At 33.7% G+C, this 15,288-nt stretch overlaps 1 protein-coding gene across 1 annotated transcript in view; it reads right to left on the reverse strand.

The window, feature by feature from the left end:
- Positions 1–15,288, reverse strand: part of LOC148942958 (cubilin-like) — a 405,682-nt gene that overhangs the window by 151,135 nt on the left and 239,259 nt on the right. The window contains exons 32-35 of the mRNA XM_089102575.1: positions 14,906–15,020; positions 12,005–12,087; positions 5,803–6,073; positions 908–1,132 (exon numbers count right to left, since the gene is read on the reverse strand). Coding sequence (XP_088958701.1) covers positions 908–1,132; positions 5,803–6,073; positions 12,005–12,087; positions 14,906–15,020 — 694 coding nt within the window. The remainder of the gene's footprint in view (positions 1–907; positions 1,133–5,802; positions 6,074–12,004; positions 12,088–14,905; positions 15,021–15,288) is intronic.

The following is a 15,288-nucleotide window of genomic DNA, read 5'->3' on the forward strand; positions in this document are numbered from 1 at the left end:
TAACGGTAATTGTCCGGGGTAAATTTTCACCAGGAATGAAATTGTTTAGAAAATATATCCGCGGGGACGAGGGATTTCTCCGTGGAGGCGGAGCCAGATTTCCTGGCATTATTTAAAAAATTAAATAATGCCACGTTTTATATGCCACGTTTTAAACGTTTTATATAAAAATTAAACGTTTCTGATCAGAAATTAAATAAAAAACAAGTTTTTTTAACTGAAGGTAAGGAGCAACCTTAAAACTTAAAACGAACAGAAAGTATTACGTATATGAGGGGGATTGTCCCTCCTTAACACCTCGTTCTTTACGCTAAAGTTTGAATTTTGTCTCAATCCTTTAAGAACGACTCCTGAAACACAAGGTTTGCTTAATTAGAGCAATAAGAAGTTTTTTTTCCTTAGTACTGAAAAACTTTAGCGTAAAGAGCAAGGTGTTGATGAGGAGCACCCCCTCCCTTCATATACGTAATAATTTCTACGTTTTAATTTTTAATGTTGCTCATTACTTTCAGTTGAAAAAACTTGATTTTTCAACAGGGTACATATCGAAATTTTACGTCTTTTCTTACGTCAACCCCAAGAATAAAAAACTCGAAAGTCTTTTTTTCTCTGACATATAATACGTAAATATGGCGGTTATATGTAAGCGTTACGTCATTATGTCTATAAATAAACCGTAGTTTCCATTATATTATATTCCAAGCAGTTTTCTTCTGGTTCCAAGTAATTTAATGTAGTAAATCTAAGTCAAGGGGTTCGTTTGTAGTTTCATATTTAGTCTGGGATGAATTATGCTTGCCATATAAGAATTATACTGGCCAATTTGTGCATTCTCTACTTGTATTTCTTTACAGAATAAGATACATTGTGTTTAATTGTCATTTAAAGCTTTCTGATTTGTACTTGCCTAGACTGTAGTCAGCCACAAAACCAGCAGATGTTCCCTCCTCGTCACTGCGGAACTTAATCCAGAGTCGATTTTTCGCAGTTATATTAGTAGGAATGGTTGAGCCGCAAAAATGGCCGATAAGAGGTCCAATGGCGTTGTTTTCTCGAATTTCTAGGTAGTCGTTGTTGCAAAACTCTGATGTTTCAATACTGAGTTGCCGGAAGGACAGATGAACACGGTTACCTAAAAAAAGTATAATTTCATCTCATGGTCTTATGTATAGTATTTATCTAACTGAGATCAAAAGCAAATTATAATCATGTGAAGGAGAACAGAAAATGGTGATTTTTACCTATCCCTTTCGCACTTTTTGGTAATTAATGAGTAACCACGGTAAATAGCGACAAAAATTTTTATAATAAAGTTACCCCCCCCCCCCTTCTAGGGTTAGTAAACCTAGGGTTTGTCCTTTTTTTAAGAAAAAATGGTACCAGACAAAACATGATGTTAATTTGTATTGCTAAATCAATTTTATCCTCTTTTTTTTTAAAGAAGAAGCGGTACAAGACAATACACCAATTGTATTTCTTAAGAAGAAGTGGTACCGGACACAACTTTTGCGGATTAAGGATCATTACGTAACCAGTTGATTGCTTACAAAACACACTGAAAAGACATACTAAGAAGTATTTTTATGTACTTTTCATGGAGAAGGCCCATTTCTTTGAGCCAAGGCCTCCCTGATTTAAAGGCATTTATTTGAATCATAGAATCGTATTTTCTTTGTATTTTGTATAATTTTTTTGCAAAGCACAGTGAAAAGCAAAGTCGTATCTTTCAAAGGAGATCTTTCAAAAAAAAACACCTAAAACCAATTAATAAATCAAATTTATCTAATTATTACGCTGATTACGAAATAAACAATGCTCCAAATAGACAATGCATTTAAAGTTATCTGTCAGATGTTGTTAACCAGAGGGAATTTGAATAATTTTAGGGTACATGGGGAGCCACCCAAAAATTAAGGAGGTGTTGACGAAAAACCAAACAATGAAACACAACAAGTCTAAGAACCATGAAATGGACCTGTACGTCCCCCACTTAATTGCCTAAGAAACACGGAAAGGGAATTTATTTTTCCTTTATCTTACCTAGAGTGCTCGGACTGAGCAATTTTTTGTTGAAAAACTACAAAGGCTGATAAATTTTTAGAATGTTTGCCTACTCCTCCGTTGAAAAACAAAAACGCACTCGCAATTGAAAATGTAGATAAATTCTTATAAAGCATAATTTAAACTTTTATTGTAAAGAACGGTCAGTTTTTGGTAAATGGTAGGCGTTTTAGAATTTAAATTCGTCCTAAATTTCAAGAGCACATTATTTTAGAATAACGTTTTAAAATTCGAATAACGTATTTAAAATTTCAAGAATACGTTAGACGTTTTAGAATTTAAATTCGTTCTAAATTTCAAGAATACGCTATTATTAATTGAATATATTAAAGAATGAAATACAAAACTAATATCTATTTTGTCTTGCTTCTCGCAATAAATAATACAAACGTGGGGCCATATTCAGTTACTTCTTGGAAACTGAACAATGGAGCACTGTCGACACCTAGTCGGGCCGAAACAGCATGTTTCTCATCTCAAGTACAAATAAATAATTATAGCACTTATAAAGAACTTCAGTGTAATGATTTTTCTTTGGAAAGGTGGCTTGAATTAAAGAACTATAAAAATTATAAAGGAGGCTCTAGACGGTCAATCATTTCGATCAAAAGCTTCCGTCAATCGATTGACTCAATCATGATTGACCGTCTAGGAACCTGCTTGACGCTTGAATCAAGCGTTGAGGGTGGTTGATCGAAAGTTTGAACAATTCAACCATTTTGATGAAAAGCAGTGTCCTACATTAGATTTGGTCAAGATCGAAGAGTTAATTGAAGGGTCGATTGAAGGTTGAGTGAAACACACGTCAATAAATTGACGGAAACTTTTGATAAAAATAATAGACCGTCAAGGGCCTTCTTAAAATTAAGGTCAACATAAGCAGAGGGAAGGAGTCACTTGTCTGAAAATTTTTGGGTAATACACTGAGGTGTTGACAAACGTTGATATGTGTTTAATAAACGGCGTACTTTCATATATCAGCTTAAAGTACAAACAAAAGGTGAAACTGAACGATATTAGTAAAAAATAAAAATATTGACGATATCGTAAGAGGAAGGAAAGGGGTGCCTACCTCCCCATACATCCTTGATTACATACTAAATTATTAATGGTCTAATGTAAGAAACAAAATCTTTTTTTTTAAGTACATCTTTAGCCTTTCTTTGTTCTATATGCAAGCATGTTCTTATAGATGTCTTAGCATCTAAAATTAGCCAGGATTCAATCTTTCTTTATCATCAACTCATGCTGTCAAATTGGTTTCTTGGGTTTAAATTAATCTAAGACCTGTAAAAATGGTCAATAGGTCAGATAAACAAAGCTTCTTGCCTTTTCGTTGGGTAGACTTTTAATCGTTTGCTAGAAATTGCCTTAATCTAAATCAATGTTTCACAACCTTTTTACCTTCCGCAATTTGCATTTCTGCTCAAGAAATAACAGCACAACCGGATTGTCGAAATTTGAATTCACTTAAGAGCCTAGCTGTGGAATAGGATTCACTTTATAATCCGACAGTTAGCAGTTGATTCGAGAAATCAAAGGTATTAAGTCTGAGAGGAATTGTCGATTATGGGTTTCAAGGTCGCTCCAAAATCTTCGATACGAAAATGTTCACAAGAGGCTTTGCTACTTTTTTTTTTATCAAGTTTCACCGTACTATCATCTGAAGATAAGCTAATAGTTCAGATAATTGTCCTTAGTTTTCATTTAGAAACGTTTCTGGGAGGGTGTAAAGTAGGAGGCTTTGAATATATTGGGATAGAGGAGGACCCTGGTTAGCTATGTTGGCCTCAGGTGGCTTGGTGCTGCAGTGAGTTTTTACTAGTACTAGTAGTAGTATTGTGTACTAGTAGTAGGAAGGTGATTTTGGGACAGTATATGCTAATAGGTCGCTCCCCATGACGATGCTAGGTCAAATAAATTCTCTTTCAAGTACTCCGTGTGAGTAGTTCCCGACTTTAGGAAGACTTGACGAGCAACATCACGGTGAGTGTATGTTAAGGGCTTGACGTTGCTAAGTATAAGCTTCGACTGCTTTCGTGATTGGAGATAATGCTTATACATGTTAAGCACTGACCACTTCAAGACGCTCTGATAATGGACAAGGGGTTTGGTCGCATATTTGCCAGATATTGATGCTCTGATTCCTCTATACAGTTGTTGCAGGGTATTATGGGATTCTTCTAGAATGAATATGTTGGAAAATGCATAGCTCGTTGTGCAATTTATTTTACATTATCATTTTGAAAAAAGGTAAGTTTTTCATAATTGCCAAAATTCAACTTCTTTTATTGTGTAGGTTTTAATGACTTTATCTCTCACGCTTGTAACTATTCAAAGGTTTTGCCAAAATAATTTCTTTTAAGATTTAATAATGGCGATACTCAAATTCCTTTAATAATTCTCATAAATTCTCCCTTAGCTGCTGCAGTAAGAAATTTTAGGTGATTTATTTGAGGCTTTCCTTGTTATTTTCAAAACAGTTTATACAAACATTGAGGTTTCAGGAGGTTCATAGTTTCAGACATGGAGGTTTAACTTTAGAAATTGTAGATCGCTCCAATTATAGTAATTAACAAGATATTCTTTTAAAAAAGCGAAGACCTGGGGAAGGGGACTGAATACTGATTATGGTTGATCAAAGGATTTTGAACACTAGGTTATTATTGTCAATCTGGACAGCAAGAGTTCCATTTGTCGAGGTCAATCTTATTCATCAAGATAAAAATTGGAGGGGTATGGAAGTTAATAAATAGTTTTTCCAGCTCAAATATTCAAATGTGGTTTTACGATATTTTTCAACATTTTTCCAGATTAAAAAAAGAAACTCGAGCTGTCCAGTCAAATTTATAACCCTAAGACCATCAGTTAAGGAACTATAATATCTACTAATCGTTCATCCATCACTATGATCTTCAATCACAAATGAAGCTTCAGGACTTCTTGTGAAACTTTGACGTGACCATAAATCCAACAACTCTTTCCCTAGGGCTTGATATATATTGACAATAATTGTTTGACCTGTTCCAGAACACACAGGATAAAGGCAGGGCCGTATCCAAGATTTTTTTTGGGGGGGACAACTATTTGTTTCGGGGAAGGGGAGTTATAAAAACTTTGAAAACACATCAAAATTTGTTTTTATGCATTTTGTTACGTTTAAACGAGTCGGACAAACATTTTGGGTGAGAGGGGGATTCAAACCCCTTAGCCCCTCTGGTTAGGGCCTTGGATAAAGGTAACACAAACTCTTGCTAATCTAAACACAGTCTAGGCTTAAATACTAGGATTTTGTCAACAAGCCATTAGGTAGTATGTCAGCTCAAATGAATAGCCATTGTTAAGTTAATATTGTTGCTTCAAATATTAAGAAAATCAAAAACAAAATCAAGAAACAGGACTTCAGGCTAGGGAAATCCTGGCAAGAAAAATTTGTCACGAATGACAAGGAGTCCAAAGAGCACTGAAAAAACAAAAGAAATAAGAAAACTATTAAAAAAAAATTAATAATCACAGCTGAGACTTACAGAAAAATTCTAAAGTTTAAGACAAAAAGAAAAAAAAACATTAAAAAACGAGAACTCAAAATCATTTTTTTTATTTTGCCATCATAGCTTTGCCATGATTGGTCAGTTCAGCCTCATATTTTCTTTTCTTTTCTTCTTTCCTTATTTTACTATTCTTACTTAAAAAGTTTTGTATTCAGGAGAAATTTTAATTTCCCTTGAAATAGGAACTCACCTGGAGACGCAGATAATGTCCATACGCATTCAGCCACTGGTGGATAAGAGTCAGGGTAATTCGGGGATGCAAAAACACCGTGTTCTGATGTCAAATTTCCTCCACAAGCTCCAGCAATGACAGAATAGGTAGCACGGAATCCAGCACCGACACCCCGTTGATTGACAAGATGAATAAACAGGGCCTGTCCTCGACTGACTATTGATGGTGGAATTTTTGTCATACAGTAAGTTCCAACTAAAGGAGAATCCATTGAATCTCCTTCGCGTACCTACGTGTAAATATTTAAGAGGTGAGTAGAGTTGATGTGTTGTATAAAAGTTTTAAAAGCGAGGACGTCCTAACAGTAAGCACGTTTTATCCAAGGGATGGCAGCTTCTTTGGCAAATGTTTTCAATTTAAAAACCATGGATACTCAAAGAAAAAAACTCATTTGGCTGAATCCTCAAACCGTTTACTAAGTGTGGGTTATTGGGTGAATTGGGTGAATTGAAACCTCTATACAAAATCTTAAAAATTCAAACTCTCCAATTCTATCAAAGCGGGATTTAAGCGAGTTTATATCATGCTACAAATACATACTTAGGAATTTATTTATTTTAAGATGGGAGACATTTCTAAAGAAGGGCCAAGCTGGTCCAGACAGCAGATAAGATGAACTGTAAAGTAATGTACCTATTACCGGTAAACCACCATTTCAGTGGCTCTTACTTCAGTGACCTGATTTAGCGGCCTAATTTCTTATCGGTGTTTACCGTATCATCAGTCTTTGATAAACTGTTGTCAGGAATTGCCATCTCTTTTGAGCTTTTAGTACTTGTGGTTAGATGATTGTGAAAGCATCTCTTTGGGACAATTAAAAATTGGTTTGCAATACAGTTTAAAAGGAAATTACTGATTTTCAAACAAATTGTTAATTTGAAAACATTAAGTGCATAAGCTTTACAATGGTATTCATGACTTAAATGTCATTAGATAGTAAGTCTAACTATCCTTATTTAAAGTCAAAATGTGTTTTAGATCTCTGTAACCAATAAACTAGACTATGAAAAACAAATAATAATGGTAGAAATCCTACAGCATTTCTAGACAGGAGGAAAGGTTTTTGTTTAAAAAAAATCTACCTGACAAAAATCTTCAACACCCAGATCCAAGAAATTCATTTTGGGTTTTGACAATGTCACTCCCTTGAATACAACCTTATAAGGATTGCAAATAGCCAATCAAAGTTTTAAAGTTTCTAACTACTAAAATAACAACTTTTCAACTATGAATAAAAACTTATGAAAAAAACTGTTTAAAAATATTATTAAAAACCATAAAAAACCCTGGCGGCCTGATCCCAGAAAACTTTACCATATTATAAGAAATGTATTTACATTTTCATCAAAAGATGATTAAACAGGAATTAAGAATTGCGCTAATTATCATAACAAAGCAACGATTTTATTTTATTTACAAGTTTTTGTGTTTTTCTGAAAAATTAGTAGATTGTTAATAATAGCTTTGGAAAAAAATAAAATGTTCTTATCTTTCAATTGTACACACGAATCGCAGTATTTGAAATTAAATTTGATGTAAATTTTTTAATCTTACCAGATTTTACTTTATTCTCTAGATTAACTTGTATATTACAAAGGAAACGTGGTAAAATGACGAAAAGGCTAATGTTTTGTATATATTTTCTGTATATTCGTATGCTGTTTTGTGTTTATATATTTTGGATATTTGTACGTTTTTATAAACAGATTAAAGAGGTGTGTGGAGAGGAACTTTATTAGACACACAGACTACCGTGGAAGATCCTTCAGTGTTGGTAAGGGTAATGGGTATATCATATACCAAAGTGTAAAAGATATTGGGAGTTTTATATGGGGATGACCAGGAGGCAAGTGTGCTTGCCCTCTCTTCTGTGGGAGGTTGGGAATGGACTGGACCATTTCTTGAGTAGATATCAAAGATTGGTGAATTGAAGGTGAATTTATTCTGGAGGAGAGGAGGGGGTTAGCGCTGCTTTCTAGAATTTCAGGGTATAATTTGAGAGACCTAATTATTGCGTTAGAAGGGCATGGAAGCACAGAGGGCATGACTTAAATGTTGGGAGCGTTATTATTGTTTTTCATGTTTGTTTGTGTATTTAGGGATAATAGTTTTTAAAAGCTTGTATGTATATATTTTTACTAAATTGGTGCTATATCTATTTTCCTAAGCTTGTTGTGAGAACAGATGTTGATAGCAAAATCACGAGAAATTTAAAGTCCATAGTGCTTCTAATTTCATATATTCTCCTTGAAAGGATTACATCTAGGACCCAATTCTCATTAAAGGAAATACAAGTAACTAACTAGATGAGTTTTAAAGTCTCTAATTTTTAAACGCAACGCCTATAAGCTATTCTGACGAGACAAAAAATGTTATCCTTTCATATAGGTTCTTTAGTTTTCCAAGGTTAAATTTAATTATCATAATTTGCGCAGGACCGTTTGGAATGGAGGCGAAAATTCGCATCTCTCTTTACGCTGGACCACCAGTAGGAGCTCTAAGTCAGTAAGTCAAAGTCAAAAGATATAGAACAATACCTGAAAAACTGTTTTATCTTTGAACGCACGAAGCCCTTACTGATCTCCTCTCCAGGTTTAACTCAGCATCCAAGATAAAATTTAGATCAGAATCTCTCTCTCTCTCTCTCTCTCTCTCTCTCTCTCTCTCTCTCTCTCTCTCTCTCTCTCTCTCTCTAGGAGATTATGACACCATTTATTAATTCTTGTTTTCAATTGAAAGACAAACAACAATTGTGGCGAAGATAAACAGTTGAAGTATTAAAGAAACAGGTGTGGCTTTTCAAACAGTTCGTGGTAACGAAATGTAAGTAAGGAGTGACCCGGCTCAATGGTAACCGAAACTCTAAAAAACGCAATTTTGATACCAATAGGTACATCAAAAGAATCAGATTGTAAGTCTAATTTCAAATATATAAGCTTCATCAAGTTTAATCTTACCCATCAAAAGTTACGCGCCTGAGGAAATTTGGCTGATTTTAGAAAAAAGGGGGAAAGACCTCCTAAAAGTTATAGTACCTTAATGAAAATCACACCATCATATTCAGCGTATCAGAGAACCCTACTGTAGAGGTTTCAAGCACCTATCTACAAAAACGTGGAATTTTGCATTTTTTGCCAGGAGAAAGATCACGGATGCGTGTTTGTTTGTTTGTTTTTTTTTTTCCAAGTGTGATCGTATCGACCCAGTGTTCCTAGAAATTAATAAAAGGGCTAATTGGAAAGGAAATTAAAAGTTCTAGTGCTCTTTTTAAGTGACAAAAAAAGAAGGGCAAATATGTCCCTTCTCACGCTCATTTTTTCCCCAAAGTTACCCGATCGAAATTTTGAGATAGCCATTTTGTTCAGCATGGTCGGAAATATTGTAACTATGTCTTTTAGGATGACGTAATCCCCCGAAGCCCCTGGGGGGAGGGCTGAAAGTTATGAACTTTACCCAATGTTAACATATAGTATTGGTTATTGGGAAGTATACAGACGTTTTCAGGGGGGATTTTTTCTGGTAGTGGGGGGTGGGGTGGGTCGGGGGTTATATGGGAGAAGCTTTCCATGAAGGAATTTTTCATGGGGAAGGGACATTGCTATGAAGGGAGCGCCGGATTTCCCATCATTATTTAAAAAAAAAATCAAAAATTAAATAAAAAAAAACAAGTTTTTCAACTGAAAGTAAGGAGCAGCATCAAAACTTAAAACGAACAGAAAATATTAGCTATATGACTGGGTTGACTTGCTAGTCAATACTTTAGTCTTTAAGCCAAAATTTTCTTAATACTTCCACAAGAGCTATTTATTCTAATTAACGGCCGTTGTGAATAAGGGGTAATTTTAAATAATTAGAAGCAAATTCGAACTTTAGCTTAAAGAGCAAGGTATTGACTAGGGGGGGACCCCTAATATACGTATAAATATATGAATATAGAAGTTCGTTACGTAAGTTAATTCGTAAGTTATGTATATTTATTACTAATAAAAACGTTCGTGAATAAAATTAAACAACTTTCGAGAAAGCCATTTAATCAAATAAAAGTAAAATCAATATGAAAATTTGGTTTTAATTATTCATGTACGGTGAGCCAAAATTAAAACCTGCATTAGTTCAAAAACGTTCAAAAATTAAATTAAAAAAACAAGTTTTTTAACTGAAAGTATGGAACGACGTTAAAACTTAACCGAACAGAAATTATTCCGTATATGAAAGGGGCAGTCCCCTCTTCAACGCCTCAATATTTACGCTAGAGTTTGAATTTGTCACAACTCTTATTTTTTTAAACAAAAAAAAACTTTAGCTTAATGAGCGAGGGGTTGTGGAGGGGACAGCCCCTTTCATATACGGAATAATTTCTGTTCGTTTTAAGTTTTAACGTCGTTCCTTACTTTCAGTTAAAAAAAACTTGTTTTTTTTATTTAAATAATTCAAGACCAACAGATGGATTTTTTGATCAAAAAAGTAAATTTTTGGATTTCATAATTTCGGTGCTCTATGGGAGAAAGCAGCCTGCAAATACGTTTTGAATATAATTTGTTTATATTCAAATATGTTTTGAAACATATATGTTTTGAGGTTTTGAATGTAATGTTTTTTGTTATGCAATTTTTCGCACAATGCTTCAAAATTGAATCTGTTACTTATAAATGATCAAATTACAGGATAAATTAAAATAGTATTGTTCTTTTTCTAAATGTAAGTGGTATGAAAATCCATCTAATAGTTTTGCATTATTTATTTGCACCTGAGTGCTACTGAAAGGAGGTTTAAGTACTCAAAACGATAGAGGGAGGTGCTATCCAGTCACCTCCTCTTATTCCTATGAATGCTATTAACCCTCCCCCTCCAAATAAAAAACAAACAAAAATAATGAACACCATAGATAAACACTGGTCAGACCCTTAGAGAGGAGAAGGAGGCAGAAGGGCCATGGACGGCCTAGAAGGATTTTTTTTTGTACAAATCCATAATTTCCCCCACAGATTGCTTTTTAATAAATCTCAGATTCCGAGAGTATACTTTCCTCCTCCCCCCGTGCTTTGAGCAGCTGTGCTGATAATCCTGTTAATATTTGCTTAAAAAAAATTAAATAAACAATCATAGCAAACAAACATGCAACAGGTACTAATATGAATGAATAGCTAAATCGTAAAACGAGGAAACTTGAATTGAATATTCAGATCAACCTTAAAACAAACAAAATCACTACAAATAAGTGTCTGGCTACTGCCCCCTCCCCTAACTATTATTCCTATTCTAATGTAAAAGCTAAATTTGTTAGCAGATCTAATTTCAATCCTTGGGTTCTGCGTTCGAAGGAAGACTTTCTTCTTTTTTTCTTTTTATAATAGCACATTAAATAAAAGAAAACCTTCTTTATTCCTTGTTAGGGATATAGGGGTTTAAAAAATTTAACTCAAAACCAGCTAAATTGTTAGTTTTTGATAAATAATATAAAGAATTGTATCATGGGAGCCCAAGCAAACTTTGTTCAGTAACAAGTCAAGCTGAAAAAACTTTTCAGGAGGTAGGAGAGAGAAAATACATGAGAAGTTTTCTGGCAAAAATGTAATTTTTTGATTATACACCATTTTATAAAATTTGTGTTTGGTCTTTAAAGGAGAAGGAAATGGTTCCTTAATTTTCCCATTACTTTAAAAGAACTTTTAGAGCACAGAAAATTCTCGAATATTGTTTTTGTCATGAAGTCCAGTAGCTTATTAAAGCCATAGTAAAAGTAATATACAATAGCCAAAAGTCCTATACACCCCATTGAAAATTTATGACACAGATCTAAAACCACACAAGATTCATGACCCTGCCTTTGCGTACGTGCAATGACAAATATTTCCAATGAAAAACTAAGTAGCAATTGAAACTATGGCTCTGACGTATGTGCTCGGAGTCTAAATACGCGCTATGAAATATGTCTCATGTTTGAAAATATATTTCGCTACTGGTATATACTTTACTGTGATTAAAACTAGAAAAAATGCCAGGTTTTCTCATTGTATTTATGACACTATTTTCTTGTTTCCTCTGTAGGGAAATTTCCCTCGTTCAAAGCCTCCTCGTCAAGGATAAGATGCTGGTTTCACAGACACAAACTTATACATTAGCTCCTTCAGAGAGATTGGTGAAACTAAAATACACTAACCTGAACATAATCGCTTGAACAATTTTCTTGACCGTTTGAAGGGCGCACCTCCAAGTGAGTAAAAGTAAGTGTAACTCTGTCCGCTGTAAGTAAGAGACAACAATTGATATAGTTCTTGCAATAATTGTATTAAAAATTAAGCACTGGAATTTTAGGAATAACATTAGTAAGTATTTACGGTTTTTTTTCAAAATAATTTATAGGACTTCTTTCAGATTTTTGTTACTAGTCTGAAAATTAAAAAAAAAAAATAATAGTTTAAGTGAGATTGGTTTTGGTCTTTCTTTCTTATCAAAAGAAAAGAAAGTTATTTATGCTACTAATACCTTAGAAAAAAAACAACCAACATTAGGATATCAAACTATGGATTAACAACATTACACTGTTAATTAATTGCTGACAAATGGAATTACCAAACATCCAAAATAATACCAACGTTAATTAACAAAATTATAAATTATAAACTGATTAATTTTGACTTTCATTACATACTGTATATCATATATATATAGATATATTGGCATGTCATAGTAAACTCTATTTATACGGTACGCTCATCGGGTATTTAATAGTGAAATTTAGCAGCTTTAAGCAATTGAGTAACATTTAAAATGGTACGCATACAAATTGCATTTAATTAATCATTCATTCTGTTTGAAATAACACCAATATTTTTTGTGTAAATATCACCTGGGAAAATAAAATTTCTAAATATTGTACAAATTTGATCTTTGTTTCGTAAAAGTAAATAAGAGGCATTTTTTGTAACTTAGAAATTTGGCTACATCCTAAAGATAAGGCCTAAAAAGGTAGCTTCTTTTAGGTGGATTTGAGAGTTCTTGAAACTTTACTTTAATTACAAAGAATCCTTTAAGAATTCTTCAATTACTGCTGTCTAGTTTTTTTTATCCATAAAACAACCATTTGCCTGAGAACATGTGTAACACTTGATTAACAGTTTCGCTTATAAATATATAAATAGACATTTATTGCTACAAAAGCCTATTCGAGCATAAGCAAAAAAATACAAGATGAACAGATAAAACATGAGCAAAAGTTAAATTAATTTTCTTTAAATAATTGACAACAAATTTGAGAGATACTTTGTAATCGAAAAAAAATTCCCGAGAAATCCCGTTTTCATCTATAGAATTAATTAAGTTGTGTATGGTGAGATTTCCGTTGCTACTACTAAGCTTTCTGTTTTGACGATATAAACCACAGTATATAAATATTAGACAGTATGATCGCCCCCTATCTCACCCATTACAAAACCCAGACCGAGGTGCGAGTGCTCTGGAGAACCTAAAAACATAAGCGGCATTAGATCTTTTCACGGGTAGACAAGTCAGATTTCTCTTGAACGCGAAACTTGGCTTCAACGTTGGAACACTAAATTTTAAATAAACTAATTTTAAATTAATTTATTCCAATACATATATGAAAATCGGTAATTAGTAGTATAATGTTGTTCTTATATGTTTTTAGGAATTACAAGTAGGTTTCGAGGTCTCGAGTTGGTTTCAAAGGCATTTTGAGAAAGTTTCTGCCAAAATACATGTTCTAGGGTAATTGGACCTCTGATGGCAGATCAAGTGAGAGGAGCTGTTTGTACACGATAATGAAAGAGTATGTGGGAGGAGCTGTTTGTTCGCACCGAGAATGAACATCCAGAAATCATCTGCGGTAAACTTACTGCTAATTATCTTTATACAGTGATATAGACCATGCATTTTCCAGAGAGTGCACTTTCCAGAGGTGACGACTGATTAACTGCTCTGAAAGTACACCAAAGTAAACTGATTAAAAAAAAGCTTGAAAAAAAGAATATGTTGCAAGCGAAAATATGTCAAAAAAACATTAAACAATTACAAGGATAATTACAAAATGGGACCTGAAGAAAACTTGGCCTGGTTTAGCTTGAGAATGATTCTAGCCTGATCTTATTACCTCATTTGAAATAGATTATGGGAAAGAGATGGATAAATACAATCATTAAGCCGTACGATTATACTATTAGAAATGGGTAAATATTTTTTTCTGTAAATACCAACAATAAAGAAGTTTGTAACAACAAAATAGATTAGTTTTTAAACTCTCTTTTACTGTGTATAGATTTTAACATGAATTTGCAAATCTGAATTATTTCAAAACTATCAACACCATTATAAAAAAAACTTGTAAATAGTATTACAAATAATCCTCAAAAAGAGGCTAAACACTCCTGCATCAGAAAAATGTACCTATAAAAACACAGTCCCAAATCCATTTCTAGAAGCTCTTGCATTCAAAATTTTACTATGCCACTCCCTAAAGATTCAACACAAGAAACGTTTTGGTAAAGCTGATTAAAATCCTAGTCTATACATCCTATGCCACAGTAGAACAGATGTCTCAATACAAAATCAGCTATGTCCATTAAAGAGATCATGACTGAGGCTTACAGGGGGAAAAGGACACATCAGTGCTACCCTTGCGAAAGAGTGATTTTAATTGCTGTTCAAGCCAGGGGACTGTAAGTTTTCTTGAAAGGGTTTTCAGCCATTCCAATTCCAATGGTGAAATTTTTGTTTCAACCCAACGCCATTTTCTTATACGTTTCAGGCTATTATTTGAAATTTCCATAAATTGGTTTTCAAAATACCATTTTATTTTAAACCCTAATCAAGATAAGTTACCATTCCTGAATCAACTACAAATTGCAATTTTTTCACACTAGGCAGTTACTTGGTTATTTTTGATTACTATGGGCGTTTTTTACTAGGTTAGAGCTACCAATGCAACTGTGATTAAAAAAAATCAACTTTGGTATCCTGTGAGGTGTTCTAGACGTTTATTAGACGGTTCATTTCATGTTTGAGGATTAAACTAAAAAAAAAATATATTTAAAAAGATACTTACTCGCATCAGAACCTTCAATGATCCATGAACAATTAAGGCCAACACCAAAGAATTGGGGGAATGATGGAGATGATATTTCTCCTTCTGAAGACGTTACAATCCTTGCACCACATCCCTAAAATTTATTCAAAGTTGTATTTACAATTCTAGAAACTGTGGTTACAACCTATTTGTCAAAAGCAGGGTCGTCATACATGGCGAAGGGGGGGGGGGGCGCCTCCCCCGATGTTTTTGGTCACTCGGTAAAAAAAAACGGTAAAATGGTGGCGCTTTGTACCACGATTTTTCCAACGCCACTAAAATTCTTTGTTCGTTTCATTAAAGACCACGACAATACTGACGTGTCATCTAGAGAAATTTTGAACTGGATCGGTGAACACAGC

This window comes from Artemia sp. Qi Xiang Cuo, chromosome 16, assembly GCF_049724085.1.
Source record: "Artemia sp. Qi Xiang Cuo chromosome 16, ASM4972408v1, whole genome shotgun sequence".
NCBI classification, from domain to species: Eukaryota; Metazoa; Arthropoda; class Branchiopoda; order Anostraca; family Artemiidae; genus Artemia; species Artemia sp. Qi Xiang Cuo.